This window comes from Muscardinus avellanarius, assembly GCF_963383645.1.
Source record: "Muscardinus avellanarius genome assembly, chromosome: 3".
NCBI classification, from domain to species: Eukaryota; Metazoa; Chordata; class Mammalia; order Rodentia; family Gliridae; genus Muscardinus; species Muscardinus avellanarius.
In genome coordinates, this window is record NC_137788.1 from 146,611,578 (window position 1) to 146,636,407 (window position 24,830).

The 24,830-nt window shown below is 50.0% G+C and overlaps 1 protein-coding gene across 1 annotated transcript; it reads right to left on the reverse strand.

The window, feature by feature from the left end:
• Positions 1–1,283: 1,283 nt before the first annotated feature.
• ZNF592 (zinc finger protein 592) lies at positions 1,284–23,112 on the reverse strand (the record flags this gene model as incomplete). Its single annotated transcript, XM_080691000.1, has 8 exons — positions 1,284–1,820; positions 3,394–3,529; positions 3,968–4,080; positions 4,306–4,593; positions 4,691–4,850; positions 5,122–5,298; positions 14,438–14,616; positions 20,884–23,112. 8 exons carry the CDS (start codon positions 23,110–23,112, stop codon positions 1,284–1,286), a joined length of 3,819 nt encoding a protein of 1,272 aa, XP_080547126.1.
• Between the last annotated feature and the right edge of the window lie 1,718 nt (positions 23,113–24,830).

Sequence of the window (24,830 nt, forward strand, 5' to 3'; positions counted from 1 at the left end):
CTTGAAAGATTGCCTTTAAGACCCACCTGGCACCCACTCCCCTTGCATGCACCACACTGGGGCTAGATGGCAGGACACGTCTCTGCAGCCTGCTCCTATGCTTGGGTAGGTGGGGAGAAGGCAGCCCTGCTCCTTGTCCTGCCACTTCTGAGTTCTCCCTGTGGCAGTGCAACCCCTGAATGCTGCAAGATGTCACCACCCCCTCTCCATCCTCACTGGCAGGCATCTCTTAGGTTGTAGCCTCTCTGTAGGAGAGTCAGAGATGCCCAGAAATTTCCACCGCCTTCAAGCCAGTGCCACTTGCCAGTTGGAGACCTTGGAGGTAACTCCTGACCATACAGAGACCGACCGTCCCTCCACTCCTCGGCAAGGCCTCTAGAGAGATAAGAAGCACAGGCCTCCGGGCTTCCCAGCCACAAGTTCCAGAAGTTGGAGGCCTTTCCTTGGACAGTGGGGACACCCTTTTCTCCCAGGGGCAGGACAGAGGAGACTGGGAGAGGCCTCAGCTGGGAGAGGGAAGAGCCAGCCTCTCTGGAAGAGGAATACAAGAGCCTACCTGCACGGCAAAAAGAGCTTTTATTTGAAATATAGTCTGAGCAACACGAGTGCAGCCGAGAGGGAAAAAAGCTGGCCTGCCTGGGGCAGCAGCCTCTCTAATGGCACAGGAAGAATACAAACACCAAGACGTCTGCACCCTGAGCCGCACGTGTCAGGAGGGCAGCACTGCAGCAGAGCCAGGGGCCCCGGAGCTCCCCTGAAGGGCCTGGCCCCCTGCACCTGCCTGGGCTGCGCCTCCTGCTGCCTGTTCAAACAGAGGTGTGCTGAAACGCCTCCACCCTCAGAGACACCATGAGCCAGTGCAACAAAGAGCTCTCAGAGCTGTTTTCTGGGGAAAGAAACAGAGAAGACAGGCTGGAAGGGCGAGGTGGCCAAGGGCGCTCGCCAGCCAGGCCAGGCAGAGCTCTCGCAGGGGCCATGTGGGCACCCTCGCCCCCCTCTTCCCCAGCTCTGAAGGCAGAAAGGGAAACTGGGGTCTAGGAACCTTCAGGCTCAGGTGGCAATGCTGGACTTGAGCCAAGTAAGCAGCCGGGGCTGGAGGACGCAGCCGGGAGCCAAGGTGTTGAGAAGCAGCACAAAGCCATGGATAACAGCAGACTGGGAGCTGCGAGGGCCCTGCCAACCCCAGCACCGCAGCTCAGGGAAGAGCCTTTGATGCCTGGGGCGGCCGCCATGACAGTGGGCCACCAAGGCCCACCTGACTGTACACGCTGCAAAGCCTCCAGTCACACCTGAGGGGGCGGTGCACCGCTGTCCGGGTCCTGAGCAGCCTGTGGTTGACTCTGAGCCTCTGGGGCACGGTCCTCCGGGGCTCGGTCCTCCTCCGGGGCCAGGCCCAGTGACGCTGCCTCCGGGTCGGCCAACGAAGGCTCACCAGCACAGTCCTCCTGTCCATTCTCTCTCGTCTCCATAGCCACCTCCTCCCCAGAGGCCTCCTCGGGCTCTGCCGCTTCCACTTTCACCTCCATTCCCTCCTCTTCCTCCTCCTCTTCCTGGTCTCTTACTTTATGAACGATGAAGAGGTGGCGGCTGAGGGAGCTGGCAGAGGTGTAGCACAAGCCACAGAAGAGACACTGGGCCGTGGAGCTGTCCGCCTGATGCTGAGGTATGTGGCCCTGAAACTCGAGCCCCGAGTCCGTGGCAAAGCTACACTTTGCACACTGAAAGAGGGGCTTGTGCCTTTTGGTGGAAGAGACAGTCTGGCCATTGCTGGTGCCTGGAGCATCCCCTGCTCCACTGACTGGTCTTTTCAGATGGTTCACCTGAAAGGAGAAACAGCCAGGCTGAGCCCTGGGCGTGAGCTGCCACATGACCATGTGGCTGAACACCTCAAGGCAGGCCAGGGCCACCTGGACACTGGTTTGGTTTGTTTCCGTGTGTGTGTGTGTGTGTGTGTGTGTGTGTGTGTGTGTGTGTGTGTGTGTTTGTGTGTGTGTTGAACCAGGATATTCTACCTCTGAGCTATACCCCCAGCCCTCTTATTTTTTTACTTTGGAACAGGGTCTCACTAAGTTGCTGAGGCTGACCTTAACCTGTGGTCTTCCTGTCTCAGCCTCCCAAGTACTGGGATTTTGCGTGTGCCTACATGGACCACGCCTGGCCCATGCTTTGTCTTTCAATGTAACATATGCAATGGCACAACATCCCACATAAACAGGAAGGATATCAAGCAGATTGAGCCTCTTCCCACTCCCCAGGCCTGCCCTCCCAAGAACACCAAATACCTGGGCTTTGTGGCCCCTCAGAGACCCTACACATGGATGAAAACAAACCACTGTGCAGAACGGTGACACTCACGCACACTTCTCTTCACCCTGCATCTTTTCTCTTTTTGGTCCTAGGAATTAAACCCAGAGGCATTCCACCTCCCAGCTATATCCCCAGCCCGATTTTATTTATTTGGAAACAGGTTCTCCCTGGGTTGCTGAGAGCCTCGCTAAGTTGTCGAGGCTGGCTTTGAGCCTGCAGTCCTCCTGTCTCAGCCTTCCAAGGTGGGATTACGGGGCATGTGCTGCTGCGCCCGGCTCTCTTCACCCTGCATTTCTCACGTAACAACATGCGGGGGAGCGTATCTCCATGAGCACACACAGGCATCGTTCTCCCTCAGCACGCTCTGTGGGGACAACAGCCCGGAAGCATTTGGTTGTGCTCTGGTCAGCTGCTGCACACAGGCATAGCAAACAGCCTTGGACCCACTCCTTTATGCCCAAGGCAACGCTTTCTAACAGTAAGCCCCAGAAACAGAAGTGCTGGGTCAGAGGGTATGTACACTTGGGGATGGGGAAGATAGAAAGATGTTGCCAACAATCCAATGGATACCCCACCTACGATCCACAAAAAGGCCTCTGCCAACCAGCACCACTCTCCAAACAGGCCGAGAGTGGAGAATGCCCTGGAACCCCAGGCAGCCCTGCGCTCCCCACGCTCCTCTGCCAGGGTCAGGAGTCTGCAGCGAGGAGGGAAAGCTGCCAGTCCGTAAGTTCAGCAGAAACAGATGAGGCATGGGATGGGGACCAGGTCAGGGGCCAGGGGCCTACACAGCAGGCTCAACTCCTCCTAAAGCTGGTGGGGCAGGAAGGCAGCTGGGTGGCGTACCACGAGCCCTGCCTGCCCTGCCCCATGGGAGAAAGGCCCGTGCTGCCAGCGCAAAGCCGACCCAGTAACAGCACTGAAGCTGGCAGGTGGGCCTCCGCCCCTGCCCCACCATGTGCAGCGCCCAGGGGGTCACATGGAAGCAGAGTGACCCACACTCAGGGTCACTCCACAGTCACAGCTACAGACAGCCCCTTGGCTCGACGCGTCCCTGTGCAGGCAGCTCCGGGGAGGGGCACTCACCTGAGGGCAATCGCCACCCGGAGGTCTGGCTTTGGACGTCTGGCTCAAATCAGGGTTTCTGATGCCATGCATAAGGCTGATGTGATTCTCCAGGAGGGAGGGCCGAGGAAAGCTGGGGCTGTCCTCAGTGCAGTACCTGCAAGAGGCAGCCGGAGAGCTCCCTCACACCCCGCCCTCAAGCCCAGGCTGGAGCATCTGGGCAGGCAGCCGCACCAGTGAGATCCAACCAGCACACTTGACACCTGGCCCTTGGCCATGACCTCCCTCCACTACCAACCATCCAGAGGCCCCAGTGCTGGGCTGGTGGTCAGCGCACCAAAGCACGGGCAGATGGTCGCCAGCAGGGGCACACCACATGCCGCCATTAAGACCTCAGAGCCCCTGGCCACCAACAGGCTGTGTGGGCTCAGGTGGGGAGCCAGACAGGGAAGGTGCAGGGCCCCCAGGACTTGGAAGCTGGTCCCTCTGATTTCTGATTCCGCCAGTGTTTTCCCCATTAGGAACTCATCCATGCCCAGCAGGCTGGAGACAGTGTCTGAACCTTGGACCTCTTGCTTCCGTCTCTAGGACTCACCCGCAAGTGTAGACTTTCTTCACAGTGTCGTGGTTGTTACGGATGTGTTTGCGCAGGCTGCTTGGGGTGTGGAATGACTGCTCACACTGCCGACATGGGTATCGCTTCAACGTCTAAGGAGGGGGCGACAAGTCACAAAGCGTCAGAACCCACAGCACTTCTGGATGCACCATTCTTCTCAGATGACATGGGCCGAGAGGAAAATGCCCCTGAAGCCGCAGACCCGCAGCGTCGCCTGCCAAAGCACCAGGGCCCTAAGGAGTCCAGCATGGGGCTCTTGACCCCACAGGCATAGGCCCTGAGGCCTTGGCACCTGTTGTGAAGGGGCCTGCACTTACCCGACCATGGGTCTTTTTCACGTGGGACACGTAGCTCTCTCGGTCAGGAACCCACTCCTGGCACTCCGGGCAGGTCCAGCCGGTGTTCCTCAGCCGGGGCCTAGCTTCGGCCCTGCGGTGGGCTTCAGGCCTGCCCCAGCGGCCAGAGGGCAGGGAGCTGCCCCGGCCAGCCACACCAGAGGCTGGGGGCTCAGCAGGGACTCGAGTGCTGGGGCGGCTCGAGGATGTGTCTGCTGAAGACTGGAGGCTGGACAGCTCGTCCACATTTCGGGGAACACCGTGGGTGCTCTGGGGATGGGGAGGGCCATCAATGCCTGGGCGAGGGGACAGGTGCACAGAGCCAGACCCTGGCGGGGGCGCACGCCCTCCTCCCCTAGGCACCCACCTTGACGTGCTGCATGAGCTCCGGCTTCTGCAGGAACAGGAGCGGGCACTCAGGGCACTTAAAGACGCCTGCCTGCACCTGGCTGGCATTCTGGTAAAAGTGCTGCTGAATGTGCCTCTTCTTGTTGAAGACCATTTCACAGGAGCACTTATAAATGAGCCTGACGAGACAAGTCCCGGGCATGGGTGGCCCAGGCTCAGCTGTAGCACTGCACAGCCCCCACCCCTTCTCTGCTCTCTCTGAACCAGGAACCGGTTTAGGGAAGCACTACCCTGAGCCAGGGCGGATGGTCCCAGCCTCGGTCTCAGGATGTCCATAGACTCCAGGTCTCTCTGCCACTAGCCTCAGCTTCCCAGCCCATCCGACTCCTCCCCCTAAGTGCCCAGGCCACTGTCTCCACCCCAGGGAGTGGGCCCTGGGGCTGCACTCACTGGGAGGGCTTGTGGGGCTGACTGGGGTGCTGGGTGGCGCAGTGGTCCGCAGTACTGCTGGCAGTCTTGAAGGCCATGGGACAGAACGCACATTTGTGGAAAATCTGGCAGTGTCGCTCCTGGATGTGGCTTTTCAGCAAGGCCAAGGTCAGGTGGACGACACCACAGTGGATGCACCTGGACAAGAGAAGAGGGAGCACTGTACCCAGAGACGGAGCTGGGGAAACAGGGCTGGAGGGTAAGGACGGAGTTTCCCACCCACCCTCTCCCCACCGAAACGCTCAGGTTTCCTCTTCCACATGCACATCCATCCACTCCGGCACCCTGTGGACACTCAAGGCCCTCAAGCCCGGGGCGTGCCCCCCACCCCACTGCCGGAGGATGCCCAGCAGCGTGCTGACCTGAGGGAGGCGGGAGGGCAGGAGGGAACAGCTCAGTAACAACAAAGCCTTGTCAACCGCAAGTGCAGAAGCCCAAGAGGATTCCGGGAGGGGCTGCAGAAAGCAGGGACTGACTGCACTTGCACAGTGGCCGCATTAACCCCCACGTTCAACACAGGCCGGGTGGGGCCCAGCAGGCGGCACCCAGAGCAGAGTTCCCCAGTGCCCCCAACTTCTGCAGCCACACTGTCCCCACGGCTGTTTAAATTTAAATTAATGAAATAATGTTATAAACTCCACTTCTCAGTCGCACTGGCCACATTTCAATAGCCATAAATGGCTGGTCCCATTCTGGACAGGCAGCTCAGAAGCGTGGTGACAACTCTTAGGTGGGACTATGAATAACTTCTCATTTTTTCTCCCTACCAATTTGTATTTTCTGAGTTTTATTTTATAGATAAATATTTTTATGATGTATGAATGTAAATAATTTTCTAAAATTGAGGCCATGTGAAACTCTTTTTTTTTTTGGCAGTACTAGGGATGAAACCCAGGGGCATTCTACCACAAGTCACACTCCCAGCCCTGTTTTTTTTCCCTTTATTTTGAAACAGGGTCTCACTGAGTTGCAAAGCATCTAAGTATCTGAGGCTGGTCATGAACCATTGATCTTCCTGTCTCTGCCTCCCAAATGCTGGGATTACAAGCATGTGCCACTATGCCCAGCTCTGAAACTCAAACTCAAAACATCTCTCTAGAAACACTGCCTTTTTTCAGTATCATAGAAAGAGATGACCATTCGCCTTCCCTCCCCCCGCATCCATCAAGGTTCCTCATCCCTCTCTGGGGCTCAGTGTTCCCTCTGCCTGTGGACACACCTTCCCTGCTCCCTGCTCTTCCTGACTTCCCTCTTGCTGCAGTGCTGACTGCCCCTGTGACCTTGAACCCTGTTACAGATGGGATTTAAAGTGTCCCCGAGAAGTGCTTGGTGCTGTGTTGAAAGCAGCCCCAGTGTAGCAGGTCCAGAGAGGGCGGTCAGGAGGGGCAGGTCACTGGGGGTGTGGTCTTGAGAATTATGTGTATCCCTGGGTCTCTCCCTCTTCCTGCTTCCTCCCCTCACGCCCCTGCTCCTGCTTGGTGGCCTGCATAAAATGTACTATATATACATGGACTGAAATCTTCAGATTCATAAGCAAATAAGTCCTTCTTCTAAATTGTGATTCTCAGGTATTTGTGGACAGAGGTGAGAATGTTGACTGACATCCCAGAAGGCACTAAAAGAGGGGCTACTGCTTTACTGAAAGCAAGTCCTGCCCATGCTTAAATAGTTTTTGACATATCCAGGTGTGCATACTCCTGTTACCCCGGGAGAGGCTAATGCAGGAGGATCACTGGTTCAAGGACACCCTCAGCAACTTAGCAAGACCCTGTTTCAAAATAAAAAATAGGGCCAGGCTTGGTGGCACATGCTTGTAATCCTAGCATTCAGGAGGCTGAGACAGGAGGATCATGGTTCACGGCTAGCCTCAACTACTTAGTAAGGAGCTCTGCAATTCATTGAGACCCTGTTTCAAAATAAAGAATAAAAAATAGGGATGGGACGTGGCTCTGAGGTAGAATGCCCTGGGTTCCCTCCCCAGTACCACAAAATAAATAAATAAATAATAAGTGTAAGTATAAAAAATAAAAAATAGGGATGGAGTGTAACTTGGAGGTAGAATACCCCTGGGTTCAATTCCCAGTATATACACAAAAAAAGAATCTTCTGATTCCTGTATATTTGACTTTACTTCATTATATTAGCCTATTTTCACAATCTACAAAAATCTTCCCAGAATCCAGATCATCCTTCTTCTTTCCCATATGAAGAAGAGAAGTCAAGGGACAACAGATCACCTTTGCAAATAAGTAGCCACAGGAACAGCCCACAGAACTAGAAAGCTATTTGATGGGAATTCTGAAGTGCATTCATTACTAAATTTGTACATGCTTTGAACTATAAAGTTTCTACCCAAGCTACTTAACTATTTTCTTTTCTTTTCTGCTAAATAAAATAGTGAAACTAGAGATCCTCGGTTCAGTGCCAGAACCAAAACAAAAGTGAACCCAACTTTTAGCTCTCAGTAGTAGTTCCATACTACAAGGTATTCTAAGAAGAAAAAAAGTCACACATATTTCCAAATTCATTCAAGTGGCCAAGTATACTTGCTATGTGTACTATTTTTACAGTCTGGCTAAATTCCTATAGAAATAATGTAAATATGCCCTTCTCAAATGCCACTGAGAATTCATTCTGTTTACCCAGTAGATGCTCTCTGAGAAACCTCACTGACATAAGAGCGAGGAGGAACAGGGCTGGGTGGCTGTGAAGACATGGCTGCCTGCTACGGGACAGAGGAAGGCGCGCACACCAAGCAGCCTTGGTGAAGAACCAAATGTGAGCATTTACAAACTGATTAGAAAGTGTACAGAGGAGAAAGCCAGTCCCCGCAACCTCTGGCCACACTTCTGTTGCTGCTGTTCTCGGGTGCTGGGGACTGAACCAGGGACATCCTGCCTTGGAGCGACCTCCCAAGCTGTGTTTGATCTTTTTATTTGGAAAGAGGGTCTCGCTGAGCTGCTGATGGCCTCCCTGAATTGCTGAGGCTGGCTTTGAATCTACGATCCTTGTGTCTCAGCCTCCCAAGTACTGAGATTACAGGCACGCACCACTAGGCCTGGTTTATTTTTTATTTTGAAACAGGGTTTCTCTAAATCGCCAAGGCTCTCATTACATTGCTTAGGTTGGCCTTGAACCTGCAATCCTCCTCTCTCAGCCTTCCAAGTACTGGGCCTATACATGTGCACCGCCACACCTGGATCCTTTGACCACATTTTTAGAGAAAACAGACAATTATAGAATTATATGAAATATTTATAGAATTATATGAAATAGCTGGGCATGGTGGCGCACGCTTGAAATCCCAAGACAGGAAGATGGCAGTTTGCGGGCATCCTGAGCTACTAGTGAGGCCCTCTGCAACTCCGTGAGAACCTGTTTCAAAATAAAAAGTAAAAAATAGGGCTAGGGGTATAGCTCAGAGGTAGAATGCCCCTGGGTTCCAAACCCAGTTCCACACACACACACAAAAGGATTATGTAAAATATATATAAAAAGTTTTAGAATAATTTCACTTCACTAGTGAACAAACAAAGTGACTCTTTAGAAATATTTATACCAAGTCAAAACTCTGTATTCATCACTAACCTTTCCTCATCCCTCATTCCCTTAAGAAAGCTATTATCAAATCTTGATGCTAGCTGGGTATGGAGGTGCACACTTATAATCTCAGTGCTTGGGAGGTTAAGACAGTTAAGATCGCAGGTGTAAGGCTAGCCTCAGTAATTGAGCAAAGCCCTCAGCATCTCGTCTGGACCATCACACTCGCCTCTTAGGCAGTCTCCAGCCTCTCCACTGTCTAATGCCTATGTTGACTTCCCACAGTGATCTTCCTAAAACACCCATAGCCGGATCTCTCCCTACTGCAAATTTCCAAAGCTCCTTGCTATCCACTGGATAAGGTCCAAATGCCTGCTAAGGCACACAGGTCTCACAGGTTCTGGCCGCCCCCAGCTCCCCAGGATCACTTCTCCTCAGTCCCCATTCATCCTGCCATACCTCTGCACGGCTGCTTTAAAGCGCCTGTGTCTGCTGGTCTGCCTGCCTGTACCCTTGCAGATAGGCTCTCTCCCTTTCTTCTGCCTGGAAACTCCCTAATGTGTCCTGTAGAAAATTGTCTGAGCATTCCATCATAGTGGGGCTTACCACTGAATTATAATGACCAGGGCAAGAGCTATGTCTCTTCCTTCCTTCCATCCTTCCTTCCTTCCTTCCGTCCGTCCGTCCGTCTGTCCGTCCGTCCGTCCTGGGGATTTAATCCAGGGGATCCCTTCCAGGTACTGGGGTTCCTGGAAGCCCTTCTACCTCCGGGCTACATTCCCAGACCTATTTTATATGTTTATTTGGAAACAGGGTCTCTTAAGCCAGCACGGCTGGCTTCGAACTTACGCAATCCTCCTGTCTCCGCCTCCCAACTGCGGGGATTACAAGCGTGCACCACCACGCTCGGCGCTAATCCAGGGGCATTCTATATCTAGGCTCCACCCAAGTCCTTTTATTTGTTATGTTGAAATAGGGTCTCCCTAAGTTCCTAAAGCTGTTCTAGAAACTGCAATCCTCCATCTCAGCTTCCCAAGTACTGGGATTGCAGGCATGTGCCCCCTCACCTGGCTAAAAGCTATGTCTTAAACATCTCTATCCTGAGTGTCTAGCATAATGCTCAAGACACACAACCTAACACACACAACAAAAAGTCACGTGAGCTAATTCAAAGGTTTTTGAAATTCTAGCTGGGTGTGTGATGCACACTTATAATCCTAGCACTTGTAAGGCTGAGACAGGAAGATCACAGGTTCAAGGACAGCCTCAGCAATTTAGTGAAGCTCCCAGCAACCTAGTGCGACCCTGTTTCCAAATAAGAAGCAAAATCCTTCTGGGGGTTTAGCTCGGTAGTAGAATGCCTCTCTGTTCAATTCCCAATACCACTTAGAAAAGAAACAAAAGAAAGAGAGGAGGGGGAGGAAGGAAGGAATTCTAAAGAGCAGCAAATGACTAAATTCAGTCAAAATTTTCAGAAGTGAAAATGAAAAGCCAGGTATGGTGGTTCACATCTGTGATCCCAGTACTTGAGAGGCTAAGGCAGGAGGATCACAGGATTGTGGCCAGTTTCAGCAATTTAGCACTGTCCATGATAAGAGATAAAACAGGGATAAGGGTATAGCTTAGAGGTAGAACATCTCTGGGTTCAATCCCCAGTAAAACACACACACACACGCGCACGCGCGCGCACACACACACACACACACACACACACACACACACACACGTAAAAACTGAGCCAATGAGTTCCAGATTGAGTTTTCTCCCACATTTTGATCTTCTTATTGAAAATGACATCTTGCTTGTAATTATTTGACACAATAAAGGAGAGCTGGGAGCAGAGTTTGGTGGTGCACACTTGTAATCCCAGTTCTTGGGAGGCTGAGACAGGAGGATCACAGGTTCACAGCCAGCCTCAGCAACTTGTGAGGCTCTCCACAACTTAGTAAGACCTTGTTTCAAAATAAAGAATAAAAGCCAGGCGTGGTGGCGCACGCTTATAATCCCTGCGCTTGGGAAGCTGAGACAGGAGGATCGCACAGGTTCGAAGCCAGCCTCAGCTACTTAGTGAGGCTCTCAGCAACTTAGTGAGACCCTGTTTCCAAATAAAGTATGAAATGGGTCTGGGAGTATAGCCTGGAAGTAGAAAGCCTCTGAGTTCCACCCCCAGCACCACCAAAAAAAAAAAAAGACTAAAATAGGGCTGGGGGTGTAGCTTGGAAGTAGAATGCCCCTGGGTTCAAACCCCAGTACCAAAAATATAAATACATAAATAAACAAACAAATAAATAAATAAATAAGAAAGACTTAGTCTAAAATAAGGGTTTTCTTGGTTTTACTACAAGACTGATTGTGTTTTTTCCATTCTAAGGTTTTATCTGTCTCTCACAAATAATAAAAACTAACCAAAATGAAGACCTGAGAGCCCTCTGAGGCTGGTATCTTATGGCTTTGGTTAACATAACTGAGAACATTTAAAACATTGCAATTGCCAGGCGTGGTAGCACACGCTTGTAATCCCCGCGCTTGGGAAACAGAGACAGGAGGATTATGTAGGTTCGAAGCCAGCTGTGCTGGCTTAAGAGATCTGTTTCCAAATAAAAAGTATAAAATAGGTCTGGGAGTATAGCCCGGAGGTAGAAGGGTTTCCAGGAACCCCAGTACCACCAAAAATAAAAAATAAACAATAAATAAAAGACTGCAATCAGGAAGTTTATTATTGAAATAGCACTTTATTTTTAATTTACTTTTTGTGGAACTGGGTACTGACCCCTACCTCCAAGCTACATCTCCAGCTCTATTTGTTTGTTTGTTTGTTTGTTTTTTATGTGGTACTGAGCCCAGGGGCATTCTATCTACAAGCTATACCCCTAGCCCTATTTTATTTTATTCTTTTTTTTTTAATTTGTTTTGCAGTGCTGGGGATTGAACCCAGGAGCATTCTACCTCTGAGCTATACCCCCAGCCCTACTTTTATTCCTGTGTGTGTGTGTGTGTGTGTGTGTGTGTGTGTGTGTGTTCTCACAGGCATTCTACCTCTAAACTACACCCATGGCCCAATTTTATTTCTTATTTTGAAACAGGGTCTCACTAAGTTGCTGTGGGTGGCCTTGAACCTACACTCCTCCTGTCTTGGGTCTCAAGCACTGGGATTACAAGTGAGCACCATTAGGCCTGTTGTATTCTCTTTATTTCTTCCTTCCTTCTTTCCTTCCTTTCTTTCATCATCATCATCATCACTACCACCACCACTACCACCACCATCATCATCATCATCACCATCATCACCACCACCACCATCATCACCATCATCATCACCACCACCACCACCATCATAATCACCATCATCATCACCACCACCACCATCATCACCACCACCACCACCACCACCATCATCATCATCACCATCACCACCACCACCACCATCATCATCATCACCACCACCATCATCATCACCATCACCACCACCACCACCACCATCATCATCATCACCACCACCATCATCATCACCACCACTACCACCATCATCATCACCATCACCACCACCACCACCACCACCACCACCACCATCATCTTTATCATCATCATCATCATCATCATCACTATTACTATTATTTTTTGCCGTACTGGGGATGGAACCCAGGACTTTCTACCTCCAACATACACCTCCAGACCCATTTTTTATTCTTTATTTTGAAGCAGAGTCTCACTAAGTTGTGGAGGGCCTCGCCAAGTACCTGAGGCTGGCTGCAAACCTAGATCCTCTTGTCTCAGCCTCCCAAGTACTGGGATTCCAAGTGTGCACCACCACACCTGGATTTTATTTTTATTTTGAAACTGGGTCTCGCTAGGTTGATGAGAGTCTCATTACTTGCTAAAGCTGTCCTCAAACTTACAATCCTTCTGTCTTAGCCTCACAAGTACTAGAATGCCACCATGCCTGGGTAAAACAGTACTTTAAATTTAGTATGCCAAACATGGTAATTTTGTGAGCAAATTAAATTTATATACTTTTTAAAACCAGGAGACTGAGACAGGAAAATCACAGGTTTGAAGTCAGTCTCAGTAATTTAGTGAGACCATTTCAAAATGAAAAATAAGCTGGATGTAATGGCACACACTTGTAATTGCAGTATTTGAGAGACCGAAACAGGAGGATTGCAGGTTCAAGAACAGCATCAGCTATTTAGTGAGACCCTGTTTCAAAATAAAGAATAAAAATAAAAATAGGCCCGGGGTATAGCACAGAAGCAAAATGGCCCTGGGTTCAATCCCCAGTACCATAAATAAATTAATACATACATACATACATAAATACATAAATAACTTTTAAAAATAAAACAGGAATGAGGATGTAACTCAGATATAGTATGCCCCAGTACCAGAAAAAAAAACAAGACTGTTATATGTATATAAAAAAAATTTTTTAAATCCCCTTTCTGAACTATTTTTATTTATATTCTATTATTTATTAATATCATGTATGTTCTTTTTTTTTTTTTAACAGTACTGGGAATGGAACCCAGGGGCATTCTACCCCCGAGCTACACTCCCAGACCTATTTTTTTTTTTTTAATTCTTTATTTTGAAACAGGGTCTCACTGAGTTGCAAAGGGCCTCACTAAGTAACTGAGGCTGGCTGTGAACCGCAATCCTCCTGTGTCAGCCTCCCAAATGCTGGAATTACAAGCGTGTGTCACTATGCCCAGCCAATATCATGTATATTCTATCCCCCTCCCCAAAATTCCCCTTCCAAGCTATTTTTTATTTTATTTCTTTGTGACACTGGGGATTAAACCCAAGATCAATCTACTTCCAAACTATACCCCTTTTACAACCCTCTTTATTTACTGTATTTATTTATTTATTTATTGTTATTGTGTGTGTGTGTGTGTGTGTGTGTGTGTGTGTGTGTGTGTGGTACTGGGGGTGGAACCCAGTGGCTTTTCTACCTCCAGGCTATACTCCCAGACGTATTTTATACTTTATTTGGAAACAGGGTCTCACTAAGTTGCTGAGAGCCTCACTAAGTAGCTGAGGCTGGCTTCGAACCTGTGCGATCCTCCTGTCTCAGCCTCCCAAGCACTGGAATTACAAGCGTGCACCACCACACGGGCTGTTTTGGATTTCTGATAGTGGGGATTAAACCTAGAGACATCCTACATTCGGGCTACACTCCCAGCCCGATTTTATTTCTTATTTGGAAATAGAGTCTCCTAGGTTGCTGAGAGGCTCATAAATTGCCAAGGCTAGCTTTGAACCTGAAATCCTCCTGCCTCATCCTCCCAAGTACTGGGATTACAGGAATGCGCCACTATACCTGGCTTACTTGTTTTTTGTTGTTGTTGTTGTTGTTGTTGTTTTGGTGGTACTGGGGTTCTTGGAAGCCCTTCTACCTCCGGGCTACACTCCTGGACCTATTTTATACTTTTTTATTTTTTGAAACAGGGTCTCTTAAGCCAGTGCGGCTGGCTTCGAACCTGTGCGATCTTCCTGTCTCTACCTCCCAAGCACAGGGATTACAAGCTAGTGCCACCACGCCGGACACCTAATTGTTTTAAAACTCATTCTTCTCTCTTGTTCTTCCCGTCCTCTATAAAATAAAAGCATCTGTCCAATTATCAAACATTCTTATCCTACTAGCTTTAAGACCAAACCTCTCAGTCTCAATAATGTGTTCTGGCCCAGAAGGACCATATATTGGGCGATACCGGGACTGTGAGCCAGCAGCACCCACCTGTAGCCCACCTTGCGGGCATAGTGCAGGCAATTCTCCTTTACATGGGTCTGGAAGTAGGCAGAGCGACAGAGGACCCCGCACTCCGGGCAGCAGTAGGGGGACTTGTGTGCGTGGACCCGCTGGTGGGCACAGAAGCTGCACCGGTTGGGCAGCAGCATCTGGCATACCTGGCACGTCTAGGAAAGAACACCAAGAGAGCAGATTATACAGGGGTCACAGAGCATGGCTTCCCATCACAGCTGCCTGGCTCTCCAAGGATAGGGTGGAACAGCCTTCTCCCCAGCCATTCTCCTTTGCCACTGTCCAAGGTCAACTGTGCTGACCCCGACACTCAGGCCAGTGCTGCGGCCGCCTTGTCAGACAGAGCCAGACCTGGCCTTGCCTTCCCTGCGCACCTCCAGGACTGTGAGTCTCTTCCTCTAATGGGCAAAACCCAGAGATCAAGAGGGGACCGCAGGCTGAGATGGCACCTCAGGCTTGGAGAGGCCTTTCCTGTGTCCTCAGGAGGAAGGATGCTTGTACTATTCACTGCGGGGCACTGACCTTGAATCAGAGGAGGCGCTCAGAGGGACAAATTGTTAGGGAAGATAGAAAAAGGTCTCTGTTTTAATCAGAAAATTCAGACTAAGGAGCTTCTACAAGACAAACAACCCAGTGTCTTAAAAAAATTGTAAGAGGAAAAAAAGGACAGCGAGGAAGAACAACAAACAGATTAAACCAGTCGCAATGGCACCCCTTTGAAGCTTGATTCAAACATGCAAGTGTAAAAACAAATGAGAGAGTGCCGGGCGTGGTGGCGCACGCTTGTAATCCTGCGCTTGGGAGGTGGAGACAGGAGGATCGCGCAGGTTCGAAGCCAGCCGCGCGCGCTGGCTTAGGAGACCCTGTTTCCAAATAAAAATGTAAAAATAGGTCTGGGAGTGTAGCCCGGAGGTAGAAGGGCTTCCAGGAACCCCAGTACCACCAAAAAAAAAAAAAAAAGAGAGAGACATATTTGAACACTAACTTAATGATTTCAGGACATTTCACACTCAAGATTTGATAAGAATTGTTAACTTTTAGGTGTGACATTGTTTATGCTTTGGCCCATGTGTTCAGGTCCTGGCCTTTGGTGCTGCTGGGAGAGGGTGGAACTTAAGTGGTAGGGCTGGTGGGAGGCCTCCCTCCAGGTCATTGGGGATGTGCTCTCCTAGGGGTGTGAAGGACTCCGCCCCTTCCGGTTCACTTCCTGGCTTTGAGCTGTGTGGCTTTTCTACACCACACCATTGGCTTCATGATGGGCCACCATGGGCTCAGCAATGAGGCCAGTTGATCACAGCTGAAACTTTCAAAACTGAACCAGAATAAGAGCTTCCTTTATAAGGTGACTGTCTCACATACTTGTTACAATAACAGAAAGCTGACTAACACAGAGATACATACTAGGATATTTACAGATATGATGGTGCTGGGATTTGTTTAAAAATAACCCATCCATCACTGGGGCATGGTGGAGCACGCTTGTAATCCCTGTGCTTGGGAGGTGGAGACAGGAGGATTGCACAGGTTCGAAGCCAGCCGGGCTGGCTTAAGAGACCCTGTTTAAAAAAAAAAAAATAGGTCTGGGAGTGTAGCTCAGAGGTAGAAGGGTTTCCATGAACCCCAGTATCACCCCCCCCCAAAAAAAAAACAACCATCCATTGGGGGAGAACAGTAGGTAAAAAATATATGAAACAAGATGGGCCACAAGTTGATAATTATTAAAGAAATCCTCATTATATCATTCTTTCCACTTTACATATGCTTGAGATATTTCATATTTTTGTTTGTTTTTGTATTTGTTTTGTTTTGTGATACTGGGGATTGAACACAGGGGCATTTTACCTCCAAGCTACATCCCCATCCCTATTTATTTTTATTTTCAAACAGTCTTGCTAGGTTGCTGAAAGTTTCACTACCTATTAGGGCTGTTCTTAAACATGCAATCCTCCTGTCTCAGCCTCCTAAGTATTGATTTCAGACATGTGCCACCACACCCAGCTTGTTGTTTTTTTTAGCAGCTAACTTTGGATGCAGAATAGCATATACAGTATGCAATCTTCCTGTCTCATCCTCCCAAGTATTAGGATTAAAAGCATGCGCCACCATGCCTGGAAAATATAAATTTATTTTATTTATTTATTTTTGCAGTACTGGGGATTGAACCCAGGGGTATTCTACCTCCCAGCTACACCCCCAGACCTATTTTTTATTTTGAAACAGGATCTCACTGAGTTGCAAAGAGCCTCATTAACTAGCTGAGGCTTGGCTTCGAACCTGCACAATCCTCTTTTCTCAGCCTCCTAATGCTGGGATTACAAGCATGCGCCATCACACCCGGCTTTGGAAAAAATAAATTTATAAATGTACATATATACATTGTAGTAGGACAATTAAGAACCAAGATTCTTAGTATAAAATCTGTTACATAAAATGCTATGACTGAGCCAGGTGTGGTGGTACATGCCTGTAATCCCAGTACTTGGGAGGCTGAGACAGCAGGATCACAGGTTTGAGTACAGCTTCAACAAGTAGCAAGACCCTATTTCAAAATAAAAATAAAATAGGGCTGGGGTTGTAGCTCAGAGGTAGAATGCACCTGCATTTGATCTCCATAACCACAAGACAACAAAACAAAAATCTCTATGGTCTTAAATTAGAGTACCAGTTTAAACTCATGGTTTTTATTTTCTCCTTTTAAAATACATATCCTAAAGCCAAGCTTGGTGGCACAAGCCTTTAATCTCTGTACTTGGGAGGCTGAGATAGGAGAATTTCAGGTTCAAGGACAGCCTCAGCAACTAGAGAGATTCTTATTAACCTAATGAGACCCTGTTTCAAAATAAAATAGGGCCAGGCATGGTGGCACACACTTGTAATCCCAATACTTGGGAGGCTAAGACAGGAAGATTGTAGGTTCCCAGCCAGTCTCAGCTACTTAATGAGGCCCTCTGCAACTTAGTGAGACCCTGTTTCAAAATAAAGAATAAAAGCCAGGTGTGGTGGCGCACGCTTTTAATCCCCACCCTTGGGAGGCTGAGACAGGAGGATTGCGCAGGTTCGAAGCCAGCCTCAGCTGGCTTAAGAGACCCTGTTTCCAAATAAAATATAAAATAGGTCTGGGAGTATAGCCCAGAGGTAGAAGGCCCCTAGGTTCCATCCCCAATACCACCAAAATAAATAAAGAATAAAAAATAGGGCTGAAGGTATAGCACAGAGGTAGAATGCCCCTGGGTTCAATCCCCACTAACACACACACACACACACACATACACACACACACGGTTGGGGGTATAGATAAGAGGTAAAATGCCTCTGGGTTCAATCCCCAGTACCACAAAAAATAAATAAAATACATATCCAAGCTCTGGCTACTGTAAAGGCCTAGAAATAAAGACTAATGGATTATCAAGAAGCTTACCTAGTGTCCAGATTGTGACCTCTAAAACCATTGCTCACTAGCTGGGCGTGGTGGCGCACGCTTGTAATCCCTACGCTTGGGAGGCTGAGACAGGAGGATCGCACAGGTTCGAAGCCAGCCTCAGCTACTTAGGCTCTCAGCAACTTAGTGAGACCCTGTTTCCAAATAAAAAATAAAATAGGTCTGGGAGTATAGTCTGGATGTAGAAAGCCTCTGGGTTCCACCCCTAATATCACCAAAATAATAATAATAAAACATTTGCTCACTAAAAGAAACCTAGCTCCTTGAAGAGGTGGCTGGTTTTAGGTTTAGCAAACTATCTTGTTAAGACTGAAAACAGGAAGCTTCTCAACGATAATGAGTTCATGTCAAAAGGACAGAGCAGCCAGCTTGACCAAAAATGGGATAACGGAACATCAAAAAGAATACCTGAATACACAGACATACTAAATATCTGAAATCAATGAGTTTAACACTTAGACTAAAAATAATAGAGGAGGCTACATCGTGTTCATTACGGTGGTTGGTAAAAAAAAAATAGAAAATAATAAATGTGAGGATGTGGAGAAATTGACAGGCTTGTGCAGTGTTGATGGGAATGGAAACAGGTGCGGCTGCTGAAGAAAACAATATGGCAGTTGGCCAAAAATTAAGCACAGAATTACCATATGAGCCAATAATGCCATTTCTGGGTATATAACCAAAAGAACTGAAAACAAAATCCTAAAGAGATAGTGATATACCCATGTTCATGTTCAGACTAGCTAAAATATGGCAGAAGCCCAAGTATCCATAAACACATTAAGGGAGATGCACACACACACACACACACACACACACTAGAACATTATTCAGTCGTTTAAAAGAAGGCAATTCTAGCCAGGAGCTGTGGCATAAGCCTTTACTTCCAGCTATGCAGAAGGCTGAGGAGAGGATTACGTGAGACCTGGAGTTCAAGAACAGCCCAATGTAGCAAGACCTGCCCCTTCAAAAAAGAAGAAATTCTGACAAATGCTACCTGGATAAACTTAAAGGACATGTTAAGTGATAGAAGCCAGTCACAAAAAGACAAATACTGCAGGATTTCAATTATACGACCTACCCAGAGTGGTCAAATTCACAGGCACAGAAAACAGAATAGTGATTGCCAGGGGCTGTGGGGAAGCGGAAGGGGACTTGCTGTCTACTGGGTGCTGGGCTTCAGTTTTCTAAGATGAAAAGTGTTCTGGAGATTGGTCACATACCAATGGGAATTTACTCAGCACTACTAAACTGTATACTTATTAATTTTATTAGGTGTGATAATAACAATATAGTTAAATAAAAACTTAAGAACAGGAAAAAATAGGCCCTCTGTGCTGAAATGCTGCCCTAGCAAGGTGGCTTGGGAAGCAAGGGGAAGGGTCAGAGAGCCCTTCAGGCACTGCAGATTCTGAGCAGGGCAGGCTTCCAAGGAGACAGAAAGCCCAAATATGCTGTTGTGCAGTCCCTGCACCCCACGCCGCCCGTGTGCCCCCTGCCCAAGACGGGAGGCCTGAAGTCTGGAAACCCAAGCCCAACAGCCAGCAAGGCTTTGCTTTCCACGCCAGAGTTCAAGCCTTACCCTTCCCTAAGACAGAGGGGACATAATGGCAGGAGGCGTATGAAGGGTTTGAGCGAGCCTGAGAGGCCTGCTGGCCTTCCTGAACCTTCCTGTCTGGTACTCTTGTGTGGCTCCCATGATGGGAAGAATGACGTGGAGAAGGTAAAGAACGAGGAGCTGGGAGCCTACCTCCTGCCTTTGCCTGCACAGGTGTTAGAAGGACGGTGAGAAGCACTCCGAGGAAACCACGGGCCCTGGCATCCGGCTGCGCTGCCAAAGGTCCTCAGCACATGGCTGAGAAAAAGGATTCATAGCAAGGCGCGGTGGCACATGCCTGTAATCCCAGTACTTGGGAGGCTAAGACAGGAGGATCACAGGTTTGATCCTCAGCAAGTAATGACTCTCCTCAATCTAGTGAGATCCTGTTTCAAAATAAAAATTTAAAAACAGGGCTGGGGGTATAGCTCAGAGGTAAAATGCACCTGGGTTCAATCCCCAGTACCACAAAAAACAAAAAAGGAATCCTAGCTTAACTCCAGCACCTGGAACCGTGAGAACACTGAAGGCCCTGGGAAGGGGCCAGGAGCCACACTCCATCTAACTCATGAAAAGGGAAAGTAAGGGCAAGAGATCACTAAGTTTCCCACATGGTCCCTAAGCCCTCTGCAAAGCCTGCAGACCTGCCTGCTTGCCCCACTCCCCTCCTCTACCCCCCAAACCGCTCAGCACCTGCAGACTTTCGCCCCCTGGACCCAAAAGGTCCTGCCCTCCCTCCTCCAAACCCCACCTGGCTAATCAGGAAGAAATCCCACCCGAGGTGTGTCCTAAGGCCTCCTTCCCCACCAGATCTCATCAAGCATAACCATGAATGAGTACAGACAATCCAACTGCTCCTGGAAGGGTGGGAGTGTGGATGAAAGGGGGAGGCCCACAGCCATCGCTCTCCCCCTCCCACCCCAACCCTCCCACTGGCCCTACTGAAGTGTCCCCAAAGGGACTGGAAAATAGCTGTGACCACTGCAGGGCAGAGCAACTTCCTAAAGACAGCCTGAGGAGCACAGACGATGCAGGGATGTGACTCAGCTGCCTGTCCCTGGATTCTGTGAGCATAAGAGACTGCACTGACACCTGCCAGAGACGGAAGTCCATCCAGCGGAGACCTGACAGCCACCAAGTGAAGCCGAGTGGAGTGGGGGCATGTCCAGGGACACCTGCTAACCGTGCAGGGTCTCCTCTCAGCTATGGCAGGACGTCTTTCCCTACAAACACCAAGTGCTATCTATCCAGGTGGGCCATGCAGCCAGCATGCTCTTCTAAGAATCTTAAGGTGTACCACTGTTTCCACCTCAGCAAGCCTCCCTCCACACCCAGCCAGAGGCGGTGTGGGCCAGGCCAACACCCCCACAGCATAGGCCCACTTACCAGCCCCTCCGTTTCCTCCGCCGTCCTCTGGAAATGTGCAGCCAGGACCATGTAGTCCCGCATTTGCTTGTGACATTCCGGACACTTGCTTCCGTACCGGATGAGCCTCACGGGGTCCGGGTAGAGTGGGAAGGCTGGGGCTGTGGGGCCAGCACTGCCCAGGGTGGGGCTATGTTTAGGGGACGAGGTGGGGGCTGGGGCTGCTGGTGCCGGGGGGTTCGCAGGGGCTGGTGGGAACATCTGGTCCGCGGAGATGGGCTTCACGAGCAGCTGGGAGCACTGCATGACCAGCCCCTTGCTTTTGTGGTCACGGGCATGCCGCAGCAGGCTGCACTTGTTGAAGAAGAGCAGCGTCCTAGAGCACAGCGTGCACAGCACCTCGATGTGGACGCTGCGCCGGCTATAGTGCTGGCTCAGGCTCTTCTCCAAGGCGAACGCGTCGCCACACTCCGCGCAGCAGTACCCGCTGGCCGGCACATGGATCCTGCTGTCCACGGGTGGGCTGAGGTTTGGCGCGTACAGGGGCACGGGGTTGGAGCTGTGCAGGACCTTGTTGAAGACCTCCACGATCAGGGGGGCAGCCTTTTTCACCTGGTGGACTAGGGGCACTGACATTTGTGTTGGCTGAGGCTGGCTCCGTCTCTGTGCTGAGGACTTGGCAGCCACGGAAGCGGCCACGCTGTGGGGCACCAAGTTCAGGTTGGCCAGGTGCACAGCTTTGGGCAGCAGGTTGGCAGGGGCCAGGCTGGAGGCCTGCGGTGCCAGGTTCCGCTGCTTCTTGCCTGGCTGCACGCTCGAGGCAGCTGCCTTAGGTGCCCGGGGCCCAGAGCTGGAACAGGGGGATGAGGAGTCAACAGCCTGCGCCATGCTCTCCTCCCCTTTCTGGTCACCATGGGGACTCCCTAAATTCGTGCCTGCCTCAGGAAAGTGCTCTTCCACAGTCAGGGTGGCGCCCTCATCCCCCGGAACCTCACCTGGGGCCTCGGCAGTGGCACTCCCCACAGGGGACCCAACAGGAGATTTACTCGGGTCGTCAGGGTCTGGCAGGATCCTTGTAACAGTCCGCTTGATCTCCCCTGATGAAGTCTTGATGGTTTTGATTCTGACTTTGGGAATTGCTGGTGGGGAGCCAGCAGCCACAGAAGGAGAGCCTTTGCTGCTGCTGTCACTGCAGATGCTCCTGGGGCTGTCTGATGGCTTGCTGCTTTTCCTGGTGGCCTCCAGAGGGCTCCGGGGACTCTTTGGTGACTTGGGCATTTTGGGGCTGCCTTTGGGACCTTCCTTAACAGGCCCAGAAGGGTCCTTGGTGTGGCTGGGCTGGTCCTCCTGGGTGACACTAGCCACCCTTTTAGCCTGCAGGGCCACCAAGGCCGCGACACAAGAGGACAGCTTGGAATGAGCTGGCTTGAGGCGCTGCCTCGGGGGTACTGATGAGCAGGAGCCAAGCTCCGGGGCAAGCTTCTTAGGCTCCCCTATACTGTTGTTGGGGTGGCTGTTGAACCCCAAGGCTTCCCCGAAGAATCGCCGGGCGTCCAGCTGTTTGTGGGGCTCTATGACCTTCTGTGCCGCTCGCTCAGGCGCCTCCAGGCTCTCCATGGGCAGGGGTTCGGGCTTGGGTTCCTTCTTACAAAAGTGATCAAACATGTGCAGCTCTGGGACTGGAAACTTGGCAAGAGCCTCCAGGACTGGGCCCCCCACAGCCCCACACCCAGGAGTGGGTGGGAAGTAGCTGTCAGAATGCTTGGGCTTTATCCCAAACCCATTATCTTTGATGGGATCCTCAGACTCTGGGCTGGAGATGGGACTGAACTGGCTGAAGGTGGGCAATGGCTCTGACTTGGGAGGCTCCAGCTTGCCTGGGAAATTCCTAGCGCTGTCTCCATTCATGAAAGTGGAATCAAACTTCCCACAGTTATGGGGGTCTGGAGGCAGGTCTGAGCCCCGGAATCCATTGTGTAAGAGGCTGGGTGCTATGTGGTCTTTCTCCACCTCAAAGGACTCCTGGCGGCTGGTGTTCTTGACAATGACACTCACAGCTGGCACATCTGGGGCCGATCCTGAGTGAGACAAGGACACACTCTCATCTACGCACATGCCTGCAGGCTTGAGAGGACTCTCACTCTCCTCACTGGGAGTCTGAATGGCCTCCTTAGCATCAAGGCTGGTGGGGTCTGGGATGTCGAAGGCAGCCAGCAGGTCGTCAAAGTCAGGGGTTTTCATATCCCCCATGGCTGGGTGCTGGCAAGGGCTACAAGAGAAAGAGGACAGAATCAGCAACTGCCAAGGCCTCATGGGACACTGAGCTGCACTGTCCCCATTGGTCACTTGGTGCCATCTCCGTCGGCACACCACTGCCCACACAGCTGGCACACCAAAGCAAACTCCATGCCTATGACAGGAAGTCACACACCTGAGTTTTACCCCAATAGGTTTCAGAAATTCTGGAAGGGGAGGGAAGAGGGAAAGGGAAGCTTATATGTAATGGCAAGTTTATATGGCAGATCTTAAACCTCAGTGCCTGGATACCACGGGCTAGCCAAGAAAGAGGGAACACTCCTCCCACACCTCCCAATTCTCAGGAACACCATCACTCCGTGACCATGTTGTGAGGAAAGGGACAACACTCAGCCTCCTCCCTTATTCCTAATGTACCGCTCAATGCATCCTTCCTTTAGAAAACATACATGAGCCGGGCGTGGGGGCGCACGCTTGTAATCCCCGCGCTTGGGAGGCGGAGACAGGAGGATCGTGCAGGTTTGAAGCCAGCCGCGCTGGCGTAAGAGACCCTGTTTCAAAAATATAAAATAGGTCTGGGAGTGTAGCCCGGAGGTAGAAGGGCTTCCAGGAACCCCAGTACCACAAATAAATAAATAAATAAATAAATAAATAAATAAATAAATAAGTAAATAGAAAACATACATGAGATGTCATTTAGATCCATACATGAGACTTCATTCCTATGAAATTTTTTCTCTATTTAGTAGAAAACACATGACTCCTTTTTTCCCCTCCCCAATACTGTGGATTCAGCAACAAACACACATGAGCCCTTGTTTTGTTTTCTCAACACTGGATTGAACCCAGAGCCTTGTGCACACCAGGCAAGCATCCGACCACTGAGCGACACTCCCAGCCCTGCCTTGTGTGTGTGGTGCCGGGGGATGAATCAAGGACATTCTACCTCTAAGCTATACTCCCAGCACTATCTTATTTTTAACTTGGAAACAGGGTCTTGCTAGGTTGCTGACAGCCTCACTAAGTTACTGAGGCTGACTTCAAACCTGTGATCCTCCTCTCTGCCTCCCAAGTACTAAAATTATAGGCATTGCCTGGCTCCTTTGTTTTTGTTACTATTAATTTTTATTTTGAGACAAGGTCTGCTAAGTTGCTCAGGCTGTCCATGAACTTGCAATCCTCCTGGCTCAGCCTCCTGAGTCACTAGGATTACAGGTGCATGCTACCAAGCTCAGCTCATCCTTGACTTTTTACCCGCCTCCTTCGTCCCCTCCCTGCCAAGAATGCATTGGTCCTTTTAAGGGCCTGAGAAGAGCACGCAGCACAGTAGCGGGCTGGGTGTGAATATGAGCGGGCTCCAGCTGCCTTCCACCAGGAAGCCACAAGCAATGTTACACGAGAAGAGCATATTGTTCTCAGGGACACCTGGTCGGCTGAGCCTGGTCAGAGGCGATTCAGCCATCTTTTGCTAGGAAAATCAAAGCTCGTAAATGCTGTGACAACTCAAGAGCAGCAGCAGGAAAACCCTGCCAAGCTGAAACCTGTGAGAGCTCAAAGTGACATGCTGTTTTCTACTTATCCTTAGTAAGGAACACCCCAAACAGCAGCAATTGCTAACACTAGATAAGCGGGGTGGCGGCCACGCCTACAACCCCAGTACTGCTGAGATAGGAGGACTGAAGGGCTTTTTTTTTTTTTTTTTTTGTAGTTGT